At 43.5% G+C, this 21,084-nt stretch overlaps 3 protein-coding genes across 3 annotated transcripts in view; all 3 read left to right on the forward strand.

The window, feature by feature from the left end:
- Positions 1 to 2,628: 2,628 nt before the first annotated feature.
- On the forward strand, positions 2,629 to 7,312 carry LOC118964852. Its single transcript, XM_036979652.1, has 4 exons — positions 2,629 to 2,815; positions 3,210 to 6,168; positions 6,358 to 6,439; positions 6,600 to 7,312. The coding sequence occupies exons 1-4, from the start codon at positions 2,718 to 2,720 to the stop codon at positions 6,716 to 6,718; spliced, it is 3,258 nt and encodes a 1,085-aa protein (XP_036835547.1). The 5' UTR covers positions 2,629 to 2,717; the 3' UTR covers positions 6,719 to 7,312.
- Positions 7,313 to 11,387: 4,075 nt separating this feature from the next.
- Positions 11,388 to 16,061, forward strand: LOC118964853. Its single transcript, XM_036979653.1, has 4 exons — positions 11,388 to 11,574; positions 11,968 to 14,923; positions 15,113 to 15,194; positions 15,349 to 16,061. Exons 1-4 carry the CDS (start codon positions 11,477 to 11,479, stop codon positions 15,465 to 15,467), a joined length of 3,255 nt encoding a protein of 1,084 aa, XP_036835548.1. The 5' UTR covers positions 11,388 to 11,476; the 3' UTR covers positions 15,468 to 16,061.
- Positions 16,062 to 16,634: 573 nt separating this feature from the next.
- Positions 16,635 to 21,084, forward strand: part of LOC110525522 — a 500,086-nt gene continuing 495,636 nt past the window's right edge. The window contains exon 1 of the mRNA XM_036979664.1: positions 16,635 to 17,304. Coding sequence (XP_036835559.1) covers positions 17,287 to 17,304 — 18 coding nt within the window. The 5' untranslated portion in view covers positions 16,635 to 17,286. The remainder of the gene's footprint in view (positions 17,305 to 21,084) is intronic.

Below are 21,084 nucleotides of genomic sequence, written 5' to 3' on the forward strand. Positions count from 1 at the left end.
TGTGAAGGTTAATGTCCATATTGACATCAGTTCATTGTGTTTGAGGACGGTTCACTGACCGGTTTTCAACGGATACGATTAGACGAGTTTAACAGTTACAGAAAAGCTACAGTAGCCTATCAGAACAGCTGCAGTATCAGAGGCGCAGAGCCTTAATTAACGGGCTACACATAATGGCTGACGACAGCCAGGTAAGGTTAATTTTAGCCCACGTTTAACGAGCTTTACAGTTGTCCTAATTCCATCTTGTTCTAATGGCAAGTCTGCCTTAAGTGCAGAAACGATGGTTGATATTAGAAAATAAGTATGATTGGAAGTTTAGGCAAGTAATTCCAATTGGGGAATTGTTGTGGGATGTTAGCATAATATATTGCGCGTGTAGCATTCGTGCCATGGAGGATTGTGCAGGCCGGCAGGTTGCTACAGGATCCTAGTATCATGTATGTTATAGAGATCAGATCTGGCTGACTTTTTCACCTGAACTGCTCATTGGCTGTCCATAATGAGCCCAGTGAGCAGGATGTGTAGCTGGGCTCTGCAATAATTAGCTCCCAGAGCAATTACAAATACCTTTTGTTGTTTTAAAAGCGTCATTACAACTAGCAACATGACAGACAGTCACCTCTAAGCAGGACCCAGTAGAAACGCTATGTGTTGGATTTGGCCATGTCTCGCTAAATTAACCTAGCTACCAGAACAGATGTGGAGAATTTATACTACAGTTTTAAGGGATCTCTCTGAAGGTTTTAGATGATACAATGGTGCTTCGTCCTCTGGATGAAGAACCATACATCTCGACTTGGCTTTATTATTTGGGGAACGTTGACATGCCATTTGTGTTGACGGATGGATGAAAATAATGTAATTATAGTATCGTTATACGTAGGTTAGCAGAAAAATCCGCATGAGATATCCATAGAACTGAGCCCTGCTGACAAGCTATGATCTGTTTTCTAATGACATTGACAGTTCATATAGACATTAGATTTAGGCCTAATTGTGACATCATGTGTGTATGACATCTTTGAAGAATGCTCTGGCTTCAGCCAATCGGAATCGAGTATTCAACAATGCTTAGGCATAATTCAAGGACATTCATATTCACTTCAGTTGTCTGCCGATGGTTCACTGACGTATTTTTAAAGGAGGTATTAGTATTTCCTACACATCATGTCAGATGACAGCAAGGTATGGTTCATTTAGCCTATTTTGAGTTTAGAGGAGAAATTACTAACAATATAGTAGGTCACTACCAAAGCAATATGTCTCACTGGTTTGATCCATGGACTGAAATCTGACCACTATTGCCGTTTTGTTTAAAATATTAGCGAATAAGTTGTTTCACAAAGTCACAACCTAGGACTGATATTGACCTCTCATTTATCCACCAGAGCGTGAAATGGGAGGATCCCCCGGATGACCAAAATAAGGTTGTGGAGAATATGAAGGATGAAACAGAGACACATGAGACCAACAAGAACAGGACAGGAGGCAAGGTAAGAAATATGCTGTCCTCTACACATGTTCTGCCTACTTAGGCACAGATCTAGGATTAGTTTACTGTCACTAAATCCTAGCCTTAAAGCATTAGGAGGAGACGCTACACTGACCTTGGATCTGCTATGAGACCTATAATCTGTTGTCATGTAGGCTAAACGTAAGTCCAGTGGCCGCGCCAAGAAGACTTCCGTGGAGGAAGACAGCAGCATTGGTGCAGGTCTGAGATTACTTCATGTTGGTTGCAGGTTGTGTTCAAATTCATCAGCACTGATCTGAGAAGATAGTATCTATATAGGTGAAAGCAATATAGTGGAGGCACGCAGAGAGATGTGCTTTTACCTGTCCAGTGCAATCAAATCACTAAAGGTGAAAGAAATGAGGGATCAAGTTCAGATTCAACTTTAGATTTCTCTTTGCGGTTTCCCAGAGTCTTCTCAGACACCCGGGTGTGGTTTCCGGGAAAGGGGATCTATCATTGAGCAGCTGGAGAAGGAGGCTCAGAGGACTCTAATGCCTTCTCTCAAGACTGGGACATGCTGTGCCCCAATCCTCCTCTCCTTCCTGAGGAGTCTAACTGATGAGCAAGTCCCATGTCTTTTTCCAACCTCACATACAACAACTCTGAATTTATAGTCATAGTGCACCTTCTAACCACAAATGGGATTTTAGACACTACACCTAACATCACTGTAACCACACCCCTAACTCTTCCTGTAAATCAAGAACAAAATGTCTCATGTACTTGCTAATAGCTTAATTAAATACACTTTTATTTTCCCTGACATGGCTATCTAGTGACTCCACTAACTCAACACCAGTGTGCAGGTAAAATATGTTTCCTTTCTTTTCTTTTCTCTAGCCAATGGAGGGTGATTCAGCATGGCATGAAAAATAACGTAAGTCTCTCCACATAAGGTTCTGGTCAAAAGTTGTGCCCTTATATAGGGAATGGTGTCATGGAATTGCTTGATTGACAAAAACATTACTCTGTTTGTTGGCCATAGCTCACATTCGAGCAGCTCTCCATGCTGTGTCTGAAGATTGTTAAAGTCGTGACCCAGACAGCCCTCCGCATTCTCCTACCAGCGCTAGCTCGTATCATGGGGGTGAACCTGAGGAGTGGGGCAACCTCCCCAGAATCCCAGTGCTCTCTGACAGGGTCTGAGGATTCCTTAGGCAGTCTGGATGAGAGAGAGAAAAGGCTGCTGATCAGTGAGATGAACTACTGGACTAAGGAGAGGAGGAGGAATGGCAGTGCAGGGTTCCGCCAAAAATCCACTCGCAGAACCTCATCACCATGCTGTTCGCCTAAGAGGTATGTTCACAGCAATATTTCAACTTAATAATTGCAAGACCTGACCCATACTTATCATAAATTATTAACTTGGAATTCACACCTTGTAGTTTTAAGTTCTGGTCAGAAATGTTGCCACTGAGGGGGTGGGTCTAGGTGAAAGTCATTTTTAACTGGGTAAGCCATAAAGTCATCTATGAATAAATAGATCAGCCTTTCAGAATTAATCATATTCTGATGTCGTACAAACATAAAAAATCAGGCAAAAAATCGTGTCAGTTGGCTTTAGGCTTCTAGAACTACGGTGGTATGAGAAGTAAACCATCATTGCTCTAATTTGGTTATCAGGCTCACTAATGACCCAGATTAGATAGCAGTTGGTCACATTTGTGGTGATTGTGTGTTTATCTTCAAGGTCCCAGACCTCATTGCAGAGCTTGCCTGCAACTAGAGAGGCTCCCCTCATGGAGGAGCCTCTTAAGGCTCTTTTTGGGGTAACGGAAGAGAGCCTCCTGATATCCCTGGTTGAGGGTCACTCCAACCCCATCTCCTCCAGCTCTTCTGAGTTGAGCTGTGCTATTGTGGGAGAGGTAGTACACCAGCTTAACTCTGGCCTCTCAGTGGCCATTCAGGCCAGCTCAGGGAGTTGCCCCCCTATGGACAGTCAGGACATAGCAGTAGGCAAGGAGGTCATTCGGGTAGCCTCGGTGCAGATCCTGGCCGAGCTACAGAGCCAAACGTCTGAGCCAGAGTGGGTAGGGTTTATCGAGCCCCTCATGGACCCTGTGACCGATGATGTGCTGGATGCCATTGTCGGCACAATGGACAAAATGGCACAGGACTTCAACATCCTATTGGATCTGGCCAAGAAGATGACAATCTTGGGGTCTAAATTTCTGACCAATCTTCAATGTGACCTTGATGTTGAGTGTCCATCTGGGAAAGAAGGGACCACTCACTTTCTCAAAGAGACTGGATCCTCTACCAGTGTGGTGGCCAGAAAGCTTCAGACCCTCTCTAGCCCCGACTTTCAGTCTAAAGCCCTGAAGGCGGTGAGCACCATCCTTACAAGGAAAGTCAGCAGCTCTTCTGGCATGGATCCTTCCTCTAGGCCTTCTAGTGCTGCACCTAGCCTTACTGAAGCTCCCCTGAATACCAGCTGCACAGCCCTGACACCTGTAACCTCCACTGCCACAGTGATTGTTAAGGCATTTGTGGGAGGCATGGAGACGATAGCATCATTTGAAGGCACATGTGAAGCAGTTGATTGGCCAGTTCCTGTAAAGGACCACAAAACAGGATCTTCACAGATGATAACCTTCTCTCTAGCCCGCACACTCTACGGCCGTATACGAGCAAAGCTGAGGGACCTTTTAACTCTATCCGCTCGAGAAGAAGGTGTGGCTAAGGATGCTTCTCTTCAGGAGTCTTCAGACACCCTGGAAAAGGCAACTGTTTCAACTGTTGAGGTCCAGTTACCCAGCACCGAACTTAGTAGAGTTCCCAGTGAGAGCCAACCAATACCAGCTCTCTGTCTCTCCAATCTGGATACCAGTACTCAAGAAGTTCTTAGCAGTGTTTTTTCCATCTACAAGTCAGAGTTATCAAAAGTGGAGAGTAAATCCTTGGCCGTTGTCAGTTCATCTGATGAGTCCCTAGAGGCTTGTTGGTTTGTTGATGGTGTCCTATCAAAGCTCGATGACTATACTATTTCCCAGTCACCCTCACCCAATGAAGACTTGAGCGTGAGTACTCAATATTCTCAACTGAGCTCAGAAGAGAGTGTCAGAATCACAGAGTCCTCTACTAGTCTGATTCAGAGCATTAAGAAGCTCTCTAGCAATGACTTCCAGACTCAGGCAGAAGAGGCAGTGAGTAAAGTGCTGATGAGATCCAGTCATTCCTTTATCACACAGATCAGCCATACTGGTCTTCAGAAAAGTCTGCAGGCTGGCTTATCATCTAGCTCACCATCAGAGATCCATGTCCTTTCAGAATCCATGTCCTCCATGTCCTCTGAGAATACAGCCTCTGGATTAGTGGAAACCTTTGTCAAAGGAATGGCGACTATTTTCCAGAAAAATGAGTCCACTGACACTGTGCTACTGGAAAGAAGTGGGAGAGTTTCGCAGTGCTCCCACGGGGGCTCCCAACTGGATGATACTGAATTGAGTGTTAAAATATCAGAGGAGAAGCTTTGGTCAACAGCTAAGACCATATGCGTCAGTATGAAGAACACACTTAAGGATTTCTTCACAGGGCTGAAGCCACCCGGATCCGAAAGGACAGAAAATGCTTCTTCCAAAGAGACCCTTGGGGAAATCCTGGTTGCTATCCAGAGTGAAATCTCAAACTTAGGGCGAATTAAGGATTCCAGGGAGCTCCTTCAGATCAATGATATGGTAGGAACTATGCTGAAGGAGGTTGAGAAAAGTGAGGATGACAGTGAACAAGTCTGCCAAGACATCCCTAGAACCTGTTCATCTTTGTCCACTTCTTTAAATGGTCGTAGTTCCTTGTCCAGCTCTTCAAAGAGTCCTAGGTCAGAGTGTGAGTTAGAGATCAACCTCCCTGGCACTCCCATCCCTGACGAAGTGCCTTTCGATCTGACCTGCCCCATCGTCAGGAGCTCCTTCATCGACACCAGGGTCTCTAAAATGCCAGATATTTCTTCAAGTGACCTAAAGACAAAGATGATGGCACACACAGATGAACGATCCTCCACTCCTTCTTTCACAAGCAAGGGAACCTCTTTGGTACCAAAGGGAGATGGGATTGACATTGAAGAGAAGGAAGAGTGTATCCCCAGCAGCTCTGGCCATCTGAGGGAGCTCTTAATCACCCCGGACATCAGCAGTGCCACTGCATTCCCGCTGCAGTACTTGATGGACTCCAGCAAAGATGATGTCATCTGTTTGGTCACCATACTGGTGATAAGGTTGTTATCGGAGATCAGACCCTCAGCCCTAGATGGACCCTCCCAACAGGCAGCAGATCTGACAGAAACATCTCAGCAACTCATCAGACAAGTCCTGTCTGAGTTCTGTGCTGCATCCAGATTCTCCAGGACAAAGGCATATTCCCAGAACCTGAACATCCAAAGGGTGTTCAGAGGTGTACATAAAAACCTCATGGAGGAGTTTGGCTCTTATAACACCCTGCAAGCAGCTATTTCCTCCCAGGACCCTGCATTTGACAGAGTCCTGGTAAAGTCCTTGACCCAGCAGCTGGTACAGGGATGCAAGGAGGCGTCAAGACCAGCTTCTGCTGCAACAAACCCATCAGACCAGGCTGAGACAGAGAGGGGGGCTGAGCAGAAAGCAAGAAGGAGCTTCCTTTGCTTTTCAATGACCAAACTCAGGATCAACTTCAAGGTATAGCAGGGAGTTAGCATTTGTTTTTGGTTCCAGTTAGGTGCTGATGTTATTGATGTTATTGATATGATAAGACAAATACATGAGATAAATATGTTTTATTCATCACTAAATTGTTGCCTTGGATTCAGAAGTGTTCCATTTATTTATTTATTCTCTGTACCATTTTCTTGACCTTTCTTCTGTTAGCGTTCCAAGAGAGGAAACAAAAAGGACTGCCATTCAGTCCAGGAACAGACTGAGATTCCCTCTACTGATGGACATTGCATAGGTAAGGATTTTAGAGCTCTGCTAAAGCTTGTAGTTTTGTTTAGGTGTGTGTTAGAAACATAGGTATGCCTACCAAACTCACTGCACTGTTATTTTTCAACGTTACTATACTGCATCTCTCTCTCTCTCTCTCACCCCATCCATTTCTCTTGTGTTTCTAGCTCCAGTTGGAGAGGATTCTCCCTCCATATCTCAGCCTGTCAAAAAACAATCCTTGATTGTCAGGGTCTTTTCAGCAATGATGAAGCCATTCAGGCGCTTCACCAAGAAGAACCTGTAACCTCTTAAGCTGCATGAAGATCTACTTTTGTAACAGCAAGACTTTTGAAAAGAGGAATTTCTGCATGTCTACCCTTTCAAAGTCTATTTGATCAAATAAATGCAAATTATTTTACAAGAATTTCAAGTGTTTTGGAAGATTAGTAAAACTGAAGCAGCTTTTCTCAGAGAAATGCACTAGTTCTCCCTTGGTTACACATTTATTGTGCAGTTTTTGAGTTGGCAGGACTTGGGGCAGCAGGTAGCCTTGTGGTTAGAGCGTTGGGCCAGTAACTGAAAGGTTGCTAGGTCAGATCCCTGAGCTAACCATGTAAAAATATGACGTTCTGCTCCTGAACAAGGTAGTTAACCCACTGTTCCTAAGCTGTCATTGTAAATAAGAATTTGTTCTGAACTGACTTGTCTAGGAAAATAAATAAAATAACCACAGCTTGACTCTAATACAATAGTTGCTGCATAGACTGTCAGATAACCAGATGTCTATGCATTTAGTTCGATTGGTAAGAGCTTATTAGCAGCAAGGGGAAAACACATAGAGGAGAATTAGCTATCTGCAGCTAGATGTTTTGTATATGTTGAAAATATGTTGAAAATATAAGATCCAACAGTTGACAGTGTATGTCAGAGCAAAAACCAAGCCATGAGGTCGAAGGAATTGTCCATAGAGCTCAGAGACATGATTGTGTCAAGACACAGATCTGGTGAAGGGTACCAAAACATTTCTGCAATATTGAAGGTCCCCAAGGACACAGTGGCCTCCATCATTCTTAAACGGAAGAAGTTTGGAACCACCAAGACTCTTCCTAGAGCTGGCCGCTAGGCCAAACTGAGCAATCGGGGGAGAAGGGAAGTGCAGTGGAGCAGCAGTGCAGTGGAGTAGCTTCAACAGCCATAGGCCCAGGGATTTCACATCACATTCCATGATGCAATGCAGAATACGGCTTCACACAGAACAATCACCAAACCCATAAGATAACACTTAGCACAGCACAGCCAAACATCATGTATCACATGAAGAGGCATGTGTGTTCTCCAGACGTGATACCTTTTCATGGACCTGCTGTTTCGATCTTCGCTCTCTCTCTCCCCCACCTCTCTCTCTCTCTCTCTCTCTCTCTCTCTCTACCACACCTGCTGTCTCGACCTCTGAATGTTCGGCTTTGAAAAGCCAACTGATAATTACTCCGGAGGTGCTGACCTGTTGCACCCTCTATAACCACATTATTTTGTTGACTCTGCTGGTCATCTATGAAGAATGTTTGAACTACAATGCTTGAAGAATGATCTGGCCTTATTGGCCATGTACGCTTATAATCTCCACCGGCACAGCCAGAAGAGGACTAGCCTGGTTCCTCTCTAGGTTTCTTCCTAGGTTCCTGTTTTTCCTAGCCACCGTGCTTCTAAATCTGCATTGCATGCTATTTGAGGTTTTAAGCTGGGTGTCAGAATAAGCATTTTGTGACATCTGCTGATGTAAAAAGGGCTTTATAAATAAATTGTACTGATTGATTGATGATTGATTGTATGAAATGAAGTAGCATATATCCATCATGTAAAATAAACATTGAGCACTGTCTCCATGGAGTATAGCACTGCAGCCTTAGGCAATGTATATTTACGTGGTGCATAACATTATCTCATATCACATGCATGGCAAGACATGATTGATGTAATTAGATGCTCTGGAGAGATCCCACTGTCCTTCCCCAACACATGTAGAATGCTTAGAAAGCACCAGAAACCTGTGAAATAGATCAACAGATGATGTTTTATCTCCTCTCAAGGTCTGTTGGTTTACTGTCATATCCCATGTGATATGTCAAAACAAGTTGATGCATGTATTATCATGTTGCATTGGGTTTGTATTTGTATTTATTGTGGATCCCCTTTAGCTACAGCAGCTACTCTTCATGGGGTCCAGTAAAATGAAGGCAGTTATGCAATTGTAAAAACATCCCTATACATTCACAACAGATTTCACAAAATCCATGTTCCTGTTTGATTTCGGGGTAGGCTGTCAACAGCACGTACTATGTATGATATGTATTCTGATCAAGTCAACAATACGTCTAGGCATATCTGACGTCATGTATATCTTTATGTGAAGGTTAATGTCCATATTGACATCAGTTCATTGTGTTTGAGGACGGTTCACTGACCGGTTTTCAACGGATACGATTAGACGAGTTTAACAGCTACAGAAAAGCTACAGTAGCCTATCAGAACAGCTGCAGTATCAGAGGCGCAGAGCCTTAATTAACGGGCTACACATAATGGCTGACGACAGCCAGGTAAGGTTAATTTTAGCCCACGTTTAACGAGCTTTACAGTTGTCCTAATTCCATCTTGTTCTAATGGCAAGTCTGCCTTAAGTGCAGAAACAATGGTTGATATTAGAAAATAAGTATGATTGGAAGTTTAGGCAAGTAATTCCAATTGGGGAATTGTTGTGGGATGTTAGCATAATATATTGCGCGTGTAGCATTCGTGCCATGGAGGATTGTGCAGGCCGGCAGGTTGCTACAGGATCCTAGTATCATGTATGTTATAGAGATCAGATCTGGCTGACTTTTTCACCTGAACTGCTCATTGGCTGTCCATAATGAGCCCAGCGAGCAGGATGTGTAGCTGGGCTCTGCAATAATTACGCTCCCAGAGCAATTACAAATACCTTTTGTTGTTTTAAAAGCGTCATTACAACTAGCAACATGACAGACAGTCACCTCTAAGCAGGACCCAGTAGAAACGCTATGTGTTGGATTTGGCCATGTCTCGCTAAATTAACCTAGCTACCAGAACAGATGTGGAGAATTTATACTACAGTTTTAAGGGATCTCTCTGAAGGTTTTAGATGATACAATGGTGCTTCGTCCTCTGGATGAAGAACCATACATCTCGACTTGGCTTTATTATTTGGGGAACGTTGACATGCCATTTGTGTTGACGGATGGATGAAAATAATGTAATGCCCTGCTGACAAGCTATGATCTGTTTTCTAATGACATTGACAGTTCATATAGACATTAGATTTAGGCCTAATTGTGACATCATGTGTGTATGACATCTTTGAAGAATGCTCTGGCTTCAGCCAATCGGAATCGAGTATTCAACAATGCTTAGGCATAATTCAAGGACATTCATATTCACTTCAGTTGTCTGCCGATGGTTCACTGACGTATTTTTAAAGGAGGTATTAGTATTTCCTACACATCATGTCAGATGACAGCAAGGTATGGTTCATTTAGCCTATTTTGAGTTTAGAGGAGAAATTACTAACAATATAGTAGGTCACTACCAAAGCAATATGTCTCACTGGTTTGATCCATGGACTGAAATCTGACCACTATTGCCGTTTTGTTTAAAATATTAGCGAATAAGTTGTTTCACAAAGTCACAACCTAGGACTGATATTGACCTCTCATTTATCCACCAGAGCGTGAAATGGGAGGATCCCCCGGATGACCAAAATAAGGTTGTGGAGAATATGAAGGATGAAACAGAGACACATGAGACCAACAAGAACAGGACAGGAGGCAAGGTAAGAAATATGCTGTCCTCTACACATGTTCTGCCTACTTAGGCACAGATCTAGGATTAGTTTACTGTCACTAAATCCTAGCCTTAAAGCATTAGGAGGAGACGCTACACTGACCTTGGATCTGCTATGAGACCTATAATCTGTTGTCATGTAGGCTAAACGTAAGTCCAGTGGCCGCGCCAAGAAGACTTCCGTGGAGGAAGACAGCAGCATTGGTGCAGGTCTGAGATTACTTCATGTTGGTTGCAGGTTGTATTCAAATTCATCAGCACTGATCTGAGAAGATAGTATCTATATAGGTGAAAGCAATATAGTGGAGGCACGCAGAGAGATGTGCTTTTACCTGTCCAGTGCAATCAAATCACTAAAGGTGAAAGAAATGAGGGATCAAGTTCAGATTCAACTTTAGATTTCTCTTTGCGGTTTCCCAGAGTCTTCTCAGACACCCGGGTGTGGTTTCCGGGAAAGGGGATCTATCATTGAGCAGCTGGAGAAGGAGGCTCAGAGGACTCTAATGCCTTCTCTCAAGACTGGGACATGCTGTGCCCCAATCCTCCTCTCCTTCCTGAGGAGTCTAACTGATGAGCAAGTCCCATGTCTTTTTCCAACCTCACATACAACAACTCTGAATTTATAGTCATAGTGCACCTTCTAACCACAAATGGGATTTTAGACACTACACCTAACATCACTGTAACCACACCCCTAACTCTTCCTGTAAATCAAGAACAAAATGTCTCATGTACTTGCTAATAGCTTAATTAAATACACTTTTATTTTCCCTGACATGGCTATCTAGTGACTCCACTAACTCAACACCAGTGTGCAGGTAAAATATGTTTCCTTTCTTTTCTTTTCTCTAGCCAATGGAGGGTGATTCAGCATGGCATGAAAAATAACGTAAGTCTCTCCACATAAGGTTCTGGTCAAAAGTTGTGCCCTTATATAGGGAATGGTGTCATGGAATTGCTTGATTGACAAAAACATTACTCTGTTTGTTGGCCATAGCTCACATTCGAGCAGCTCTCCATGCTGTGTCTGAAGATTGTTAAAGTCGTGACCCAGACAGCCCTCCGCATTCTCCTACCAGCGCTAGCTCGTATCATGGGGGTGAACCTGAGGAGTGGGGCAACCTCCCCAGAATCCCAGTGCTCTCTGACAGGGTCTGAGGATTCCTTAGGCAGTCTGGATGAGAGAGAGAAAAGGCTGCTGATCAGTGAGATGAACTACTGGACTAAGGAGAGGAGGAGGAATGGCAGTGCAGGGTTCCGCCAAAAATCCACTCGCAGAACCTCATCACCATGCTGTTCGCCTAAGAGGTATGTTCACAGCAATATTTCAACTTAATAATTGCAAGACCTGACCCATACTTATCATAAATTATTAACTTGGAATTCACACCTTGTAGTTTTAAGTTCTGGTCAGAAATGTTGCCACTGAGGGGGTGGGTCTAGGTGAAAGTCATTTTTAACTGGGTAAGCCATAAAGTCATCTATGAATAAATAGATCAGCCTTTCAGAATTAATCATATTCTGATGTCGTACAAACATAAAAATCAGGCAAAAAATCGTGTCAGTTGGCTTTAGGCTTCTAGAACTACGGTGGTATGAGAAGTAAACCATCATTGCTCTAATTTGGTTATCAGGCTCACTAATGACCCAGATTAGATAGCAGTTGGTCACATTTGTGGTGATTGTGTGTTTATCTTCAAGGTCCCAGACCTCATTGCAGAGCTTGCCTGCAACTAGAGAGGCTCCCCTCATGGAGGAGCCTCTTAAGGCTCTTTTTGGGGTAACGGAAGAGAGCCTCCTGATATCCCTGGTTGAGGGTCACTCCAACCCCATCTCCTCCAGCTCTTCTGAGTTGAGCTGTGCTATTGTGGGAGAGGTAGTACACCAGCTTAACTCTGGCCTCTCAGTGGCCATTCAGGCCAGCTCAGGGAGTTGCCCCCCTATGGACAGTCAGGACATAGCAGTAGGCAAGGAGGTCATTCGGGTAGCCTCGGTGCAGATCCTGGCCGAGCTACAGAGCCAAACGTCTGAGCCAGAGTGGGTAGGGTTTATCGAGCCCCTCATGGACCCTGTGACCGATGATGTGCTGGATGCCATTGTCGGCACAATGGACAAAATGGCACAGGACTTCAACATCCTATTGGATCTGGCCAAGAAGATGACAATCTTGGGGTCTAAATTTCTGACCAATCTTCAATGTGACCTTGATGTTGAGTGTCCATCTGGGAAAGAAGGGACCACTCACTTTCTCAAAGAGACTGGATCCTCTACCAGTGTGGTGGCCAGAAAGCTTCAGACCCTCTCTAGCCCCGACTTTCAGTCTAAAGCCCTGAAGGCGGTGAGCACCATCCTTACAAGGAAAGTCAGCAGCTCTTCTGGCATGGATCCTTCCTCTAGGCCTTCTAGTGCTGCACCTAGCCTTACTGAAGCTCCCCTGAATACCAGCTGCACAGCCCTGACACCTGTAACCTCCACTGCCACAGTGATTGTTAAGGCATTTGTGGGAGGCATGGAGACGATAGCATCATTTGAAGGCACATGTGAAGCAGTTGATTGGCCAGTTCCTGTAAAGGACCACAAAACAGGATCTTCACAGATGATAACCTTCTCTCTAGCCCGCACACTCTACGGCCGTATACGAGCAAAGCTGAGGGACCTTTTAACTCTATCCGCTCGAGAAGGTGTGGCTAAGGATGCTTCTCTTCAGGAGTCTTCAGACACCCTGGAAAAGGCAACTGTTTCAACTGTTGAGGTCCAGTTACCCAGCACCGAACTTAGTAGAGTTCCCAGTGAGAGCCAACCAATACCAGCTCTCTGTCTCTCCAATCTGGATACCAGTACTCAAGAAGTTCTTAGCAGTGTTTTTTCCATCTACAAGTCAGAGTTATCAAAAGTGGAGAGTAAATCCTTGGCCGTTGTCAGTTCATCTGATGAGTCCCTAGAGGCTTGTTGGTTTGTTGATGGTGTCCTATCAAAGCTCGATGACTATACTATTTCCCAGTCACCCTCACCCAATGAAGACTTGAGCGTGAGTACTCAATATTCTCAACTGAGCTCAGAAGAGAGTGTCAGAATCACAGAGTCCTCTACTAGTCTGATTCAGAGCATTAAGAAGCTCTCTAGCAATGACTTCCAGACTCAGGCAGAAGAGGCAGTGAGTAAAGTGCTGATGAGATCCAGTCATTCCTTTATCACACAGATCAGCCATACTGGTCTTCAGAAAAGTCTGCAGGCTGGCTTATCATCTAGCTCACCATCAGAGATCCATGTCCTTTCAGAATCCATGTCCTCCATGTCCTCTGAGAATACAGCCTCTGGATTAGTGGAAACCTTTGTCAAAGGAATGGCGACTATTTTCCAGAAAAATGAGTCCACTGACACTGTGCTACTGGAAAGAAGTGGGAGAGTTTCGCAGTGCTCCCACGGGGGCTCCCAACTGGATGATACTGAATTGAGTGTTAAAATATCAGAGGAGAAGCTTTGGTCAACAGCTAAGACCATATGCGTCAGTATGAAGAACACACTTAAGGATTTCTTCACAGGGCTGAAGCCACCCGGATCCGAAAGGACAGAAAATGCTTCTTCCAAAGAGACCCTTGGGGAAATCCTGGTTGCTATCCAGAGTGAAATCTCAAACTTAGGGCGAATTAAGGATTCCAGGGAGCTCCTTCAGATCAATGATATGGTAGGAACTATGCTGAAGGAGGTTGAGAAAAGTGAGGATGACAGTGAACAAGTCTGCCAAGACATCCCTAGAACCTGTTCATCTTTGTCCACTTCTTTAAATGGTCGTAGTTCCTTGTCCAGCTCTTCAAAGAGTCCTAGGTCAGAGTGTGAGTTAGAGATCAACCTCCCTGGCACTCCCATCCCTGACGAAGTGCCTTTCGATCTGACCTGCCCCATCGTCAGGAGCTCCTTCATCGACACCAGGGTCTCTAAAATGCCAGATATTTCTTCAAGTGACCTAAAGACAAAGATGATGGCACACACAGATGAACGATCCTCCACTCCTTCTTTCACAAGCAAGGGAACCTCTTTGGTACCAAAGGGAGATGGGATTGACATTGAAGAGAAGGAAGAGTGTATCCCCAGCAGCTCTGGCCATCTGAGGGAGCTCTTAATCACCCCGGACATCAGCAGTGCCACTGCATTCCCGCTGCAGTACTTGATGGACTCCAGCAAAGATGATGTCATCTGTTTGGTCACCATACTGGTGATAAGGTTGTTATCGGAGATCAGACCCTCAGCCCTAGATGGACCCTCCCAACAGGCAGCAGATCTGACAGAAACATCTCAGCAACTCATCAGACAAGTCCTGTCTGAGTTCTGTGCTGCATCCAGATTCTCCAGGACAAAGGCATATTCCCAGAACCTGAACATCCAAAGGGTGTTCAGAGGTGTACATAAAAACCTCATGGAGGAGTTTGGCTCTTATAACACCCTGCAAGCAGCTATTTCCTCCCAGGACCCTGCATTTGACAGAGTCCTGGTAAAGTCCTTGACCCAGCAGCTGGTACAGGGATGCAAGGAGGCGTCAAGACCAGCTTCTGCTGCAACAAACCCATCAGACCAGGCTGAGACAGAGAGGGGGGCTGAGCAGAAAGCAAGAAGGAGCTTCCTTTGCTTTTCAATGACCAAACTCAGGATCAACTTCAAGGTATAGCAGGGAGTTAGCATTTGTTTTTGGTTCCAGTTAGGTGCTGATGTTATTGATGTTATTGATATGATAAGACAAATACATGAGATAAATATGTTTTATTCATCACTAAATTGTTGCCTTGGATTCAGAAGTGTTCCATTTATTTATTTATTCTCTGTACCATTTTCTTGACCTTTCTTCTGTTAGCGTTCCAAGAGAGGAAACAAAAAGGACTGCCATTCAGTCCAGGAACAGACTGAGATTCCCTCTACTGATGGACATTGCATAGGTAAGGATTTTAGAGCTCTGCTAAAGCTTGTAGTTTTGTTTAGGTGTGTGTTAGAAACATAGGTATGCCTACCAAACTCACTGCACTGTTATTTTTCAACGTTACTATACTGCATCTCTCTCTCTCACCCCATCCATTTCTCTTGTGTTTCTAGCTCCAGTTGGAGAGGATTCTCCCTCCATATCTCAGCCTGTCAAAAAACAATCCTTGATTGTCAGGGTCTTTTCAGCAATGATGAAGCCATTCAGGCGCTTCACCAAGAAGAACCTGTAACCTCTTAAGCTGCATGAAGATCTACTTTTGTAACAGCAAGACTTTTGAAAAGAGGAATTTCTGCATGTCTACCCTTTCAAAGTCTATTTGATCAAATAAATGCAAATTATTTTACAAGAATTTCAAGTGTTTTGGAAGATTAGTAAAACTGAAGCAGCTTTTCTCAGAGAAATGCACTAGTTCTCCCTTGGTTACACATTTATTGTGCAGTTTTTGAGTTGGCAGGACTTGGGGCAGCAGGTAGCCTTGTGGTTAGAGCGTTGGGCCAGTAACTGAAAGGTTGCTAGGTCAGATCCCTGAGCTAACCATGTAAAAATATGACGTTCTGCTCCTGAACAAGGTAGTTAACCCACTGTTCCTAAGCTGTCATTGTAAATAAGAATTTGTTCTGAACTGACTTGTCTAGGAAAATAAATAAAATAACCACAGCTTGACTCTAATACAATAGTTGCTGCATAGACTGTCAGATAACCAGATGTCTATGCATTTAGTTCGATTGGTAAGAGCTTATTAGCAGCAAGGGGAAAACACATAGAGGAGAATTAGCTATCTGCAGCTAGATGTTTTGTATATGTTGAAAATATGTTGAAAATATAAGATCCAACAGTTGACAGTGTATGTCAGAGCAAAAACCAAGCCATGAGGTCGAAGGAATTGTCCATAGAGCTCAGAGACATGATTGTGTCAAGACACAGATCTGGTGAAGGGTACCAAAACATTTCTGCAATATTGAAGGTCCCCAAGGACACAGTGGCCTCCATCATTCTTAAACGGAAGAAGTTTGGAACCACCAAGACTCTTCCTAGAGCTGGCCGCTAGGCCAAACTGAGCAATCGGGGCAGAAGGGAAGTGCAGTGGAGCAGCAGTGCAGTGGATTCCATGATGCAATGCAGAATACGGCTTCACACAGAACAATCACCAAACCCATAAGATAACACTTAGCACAGCCAAACATCATGTATCACATGAAGAGGCATGTGTGTTCTCCAGACGTGATACCTTTTCATGGACCTGCTGTTTCGATCTTCGCTCTCTCTCTCCCCCACCTCTCTCTCTCTCTCTCTCTCTCTCTCTCTCTCTCTCTCTCTCTCTCTCTCTCTCTCTCTCTCTCTCTCTCTCTCTCTCTCTCAGTATAGCACTGCAGCCTTAGGCAATGTATATTTACGTGGTGCATAACATTATCTCATATCACATGCATGGCAAGACATGATTGATGTAATTAGATGCTCTGGAGAGATCCCACTGTCCTTCCCCAACACATGTAGAATGCTTAGAAAGCACCAGAAACCTGTGAAATAGATCAACAGATGATGTTTTATCTCCTCTCAAGGTCTGTTGGTTTACTGTCATATCCCATGTGATATGTCAAAACAAGTTGATGCATGTATTATCATGTTGCATTGGGTTTGTATTTGTATTTATTGTGGATCCCCTTTAGCTACAGCAGCTACTCTTCATGGGGTCCAGTAAAATGAAGGCAGTTATGCAATTGTAAAAACATCCCTATACATTCACAACAGATTTCACAAAATCCATGTTCCTGTTTGATTTCGGGGTAGGCTGTCAACAGCACGTACTATGTATGATATGTATTCTGATCAAGTCAACAATACGTCTAGGCATATCTGACGTCATGTATATCTTTATGTGAAGGTTAATGTCCATATTGACATCAGTTCATTGTGTTTGAGGACGGTTCACTGACCGGTTTTCAACGGATACGATTAGACGAGTTTAACAGCTACAGAAAAGCTACAGTAGCCTATCAGAACAGCTGCAGTATCAGAGGCGCAGAGCCTTAATTAACGGGCTACACATAATGGCTGACGACAGCCAGGTAAGGTTAATTTTAGCCCACGTTTAACGAGCTTTACAGTTGTCCTAATTCCATCTTGTTCTAATGGCAAGTCTGCCTTAAGTGCAGAAACAATGGTTGATATTAGAAAATAAGTATGATTGGAAGTTTAGGCAAGTAATTCCAATTGGGGAATTGTTGTGGGATGTTAGCATAATATATTGCGCGTGTAGCATTCGTGCCATGGAGGATTGTGCAGGCCGGCAGGTTGCTACAGGATCCTAGTATCATGTATGTTATAGAGATCAGATCTGGCTGACTTTTTCACCTGAACTGCTCATTGGCTGTCCATAATGAGCCCAGCGAGCAGGATGTGTAGCTGGGCTCTGCAATAATTAGCTCCCAGAGCAATTACAAATACCTTTTGTTGTTTTAAAAGCGTCATTACAACTACAACTAAGCAGGACTCAGTAGAAACGCTATGTGTTGGATTTGGCCATGTCTCGCTAAATTAACCTAGCTACCAGAACAGATGTGGAGAATTTATACTACAGTTTTAAGGGATCTCTCTGAAGGTTTTAGATGATACACTGGTGCTTCGTCCTCTGGATGAAGAACCATACATCTCGGCTTGGCTTCATTGCATTATTATTTGGGGAACGTTGACATGCCATTTGTGTTGACGGATGGATGAAAATAATGTAATTATAGTATCGTTATACGTAGGTTAGCAGAAAGTTGTCCTAATGAGCAAGTCCCATGTCTTTTTCCAACCTCACATACAACAACTCTGAATTTATAGTCATAGTGCACCTTCTAACCACAAATGGGATTTTAGACACTACACCTAACATCACTATAACCACACCCCTAACTCTTCCTGTAAATCAAGAACAAAATGTCTCATGTACTTGCTAATAGCTTAATTAAATACACTTTTATTTTCCCTGACATGGCTATCTAGTGACTCCACTAACTCAACACCAGTGTGCAGGTAAAATATGTTTCCTTTCTTTTCTTTTCTCTAGCCAATGGAGGTTGATTCAGCATGGCATGAAAAATAACGTAAGTCTCTCCACAGAAGTCTCTTCTGGTCAAAAGTTGTGCCCTTATATAGGGAATGGTGTCATGGAATTGCTTGATTGACAAAAACATTACTCTGTTTGTTGGCCATAGCTCACATTCGAGCAGCTCTCCATGCTGTGTCTGAAGATTGTTAAAGTCGTGACCCAGACAGCCCTCCGCATTCTCCTACCAGCGCTAGCTCGTATCATGGGCGTGAACCTGAGGATTGGTTCAACCTCCCTAATACTTATTTTTTACTTAAATACTGCACTGTTGGTTAAGGGCTTGTAAGTAAGCATTTCACTGTAAGGTCTACTACACCTGTTGTATTTGGCGCATGTGACAAATAAACTTTGATTTGATTTGAATGTGTGATTACAATTTGTATGATATGTTACGAATTGCAAGTCGTACAAATTGCAATTTGTAACATATGTCATGAATTTTCAAAATGTACAATATGTTACGAATTTGCAAAATGTATGATATGTTACGGATTTGCAAAATGTATGATGTGTTACAAATTCCAATTTGTTGTTGCTAAAGTTAGTTAGGTGGCTAATGCTATAAAGTTAGCTAGCTGGCTAAGGGTTAGCTAGGGTCAAGATTAGGAGTTAGGTTAAAGGTTTAAGGTAAGAGGAAGAGTTAGCCAACATTCTAAGTAGTTGTAAAGTAGCTAAAAAGCAGTAAGTAGTTACAAAGTTTGCTAAAATGCTAAAATTGTCCATGATTGGATTGGAACACACAACCTTTGGGTTGCTAGATGTACGTGTTAGGGTTAGAGGAAGGGGAAGGGTTAGCTAAAATTAAGGTTAGGGTTAGGGGAAGGGTTAGCTACATGCTAAGTAGTTGCAAAGTAACTAAAAAGTAGTACCCTAAGTAGTTGCAAATTAGCTAAAATGCTAAAGTTTTCCATGATGGGATTCAAACACACAACCATTGGATCTTAATGGTTGTACAGTCGGTTGTACAGTCGTCTCAAATAAAACTGTAAAGGACCTCGGCGTTACTCTGGACCCTGATCTCTCTTTTGAAGAACATAGTTGTCCTCATTTCAAGGACAACTTTTTTCCACCTACGTAACATTGCAAAAATCAGAAACTTTCTGTCCAAAAATTATGCAGAAAAACTAATCCACTGGCTTCCTGTCAAAGCAAGGGCTGATTTCAAGATTTTACTGCTAACCTACAAAGCATACAAAGCATTACATGGGCTTGCTCCTACCTATCTCTCTGATTTGGTCCTGCCGTTCATACCTACACGTACACAAGACGCAGGCCTCCTAATTGTCCCTAGAATTTCTAAGCAAACAGCTGGAGGCAGGGCTTTCTCCTATAGAGCTCCATTTTTATGGAACGGTCTGCCTACCCATGTCAGAGACGCAAACTCGGTCTCAACCTTTAAGTCTTTACTGAAGACTCATCTCTTCAGTGGGTCATATGATTGAGTGTAGTCTGGCCCAGGAGTGGGAAGGTGAACGGAAAGGCTCTGGAGCAACGAACCACCCTTGCTGTCTCTGCCTGGCCGGTTCCCCTCTTTCCACTGGGATTCTCTGCCTCTAACCCTATTACAGGGGCTGAGTCACTGGCTTACTGGGGCTCTCTCATGCCGTCCCTGGAAGGGGTGCGTCACCTGAGTGGGTTGATTCACTGATGTGGTCATCCTGTCTGCGTTGGCGCCCCCCCTTGGGTTGTGCCATGGCGGAGATCTTTGTGGGCTATACTCAGCCTTGTCTCAGGATGGTAAATTGGTGGTTGAAGATATCCCTCTAGTGGTGTGGGGGCTGTGCTTTGGCAAAGTGGGTGGGGTTATATCCTTCCTGTTTGGCCCTGTCCGGGGGGGGTGTCCTCGGATGGGGCCACAGTGTCTCCTGACCCCTCCTGCCTCCAGTATTGTTGCGTTTAGATTTTTGTTCAGTATTGTTCACAGTTCAACTTATTCCCCTCTACCAAGACAGTGCAGAGGCTTGTGCATTTGGAGGACCCTCTGAGCTATATTGTCTATAGCCTATGACAAACTGGTCTGAGGTGAACTACATCTGACATCTGACATCGGTTCTTTTTTCAATGTGGGTCTAACCAATGCTAACAATTATTTATTCCAAAGGAACAGACATTTGGACATTGCTGAAATGTGTTTTAAGTTTGACATTTGTTACTCATTTGTAGTTCACTCAAATGTGGGGTGTGAATATAAGCATTGCTTACAATTGTCTTCTACAAAGGGACAGTTATACAGACTCTCCCTGTCATTTCTATGGTCCCCTCTTCAAAACATTAATTGTTTTAAGTGCAAAATATATGAGTACAAGAGTACAAGGTAAAGGTTTATTTTACTTGATTATACATTCAAAATGGGAAAGGGATATGTTTAAAGAATATGTAAAAATATCCTCTAAATGAAAATAAATACATATAAGAATTTGTGTGAGGCAGGGGCAATAGGGAGGGGGTGGGAAAGGGATATATCAACAATGTATGAAATTGAAATATGAACTGTAAAAAAAAGTCATGAGTTGAGTAGAATACAATGACATCTCATTTTTTTGTCTACTACAAAGGGACAGTTTCACCTATAACTTGTATGTATTGTAATTTAGTCCATCTTCTATCACCTTAACTTGCACAGTAGGTATACAGGGGACATACAGACAGTGGAGCAATTGTGCTGTGATGGCACACGTTATCCTGTAATTTCTTTCACTGTGTTGTTTTCCTCATTTTGTACAGGTGTGGCAAGCTTCTTTTCAACAGGAGC

This window comes from Oncorhynchus mykiss, chromosome 6 (assembly GCF_013265735.2).
Source record: "Oncorhynchus mykiss isolate Arlee chromosome 6, USDA_OmykA_1.1, whole genome shotgun sequence".
Lineage (NCBI taxonomy): Eukaryota > Metazoa > Chordata > Actinopteri > Salmoniformes > Salmonidae > Oncorhynchus > Oncorhynchus mykiss.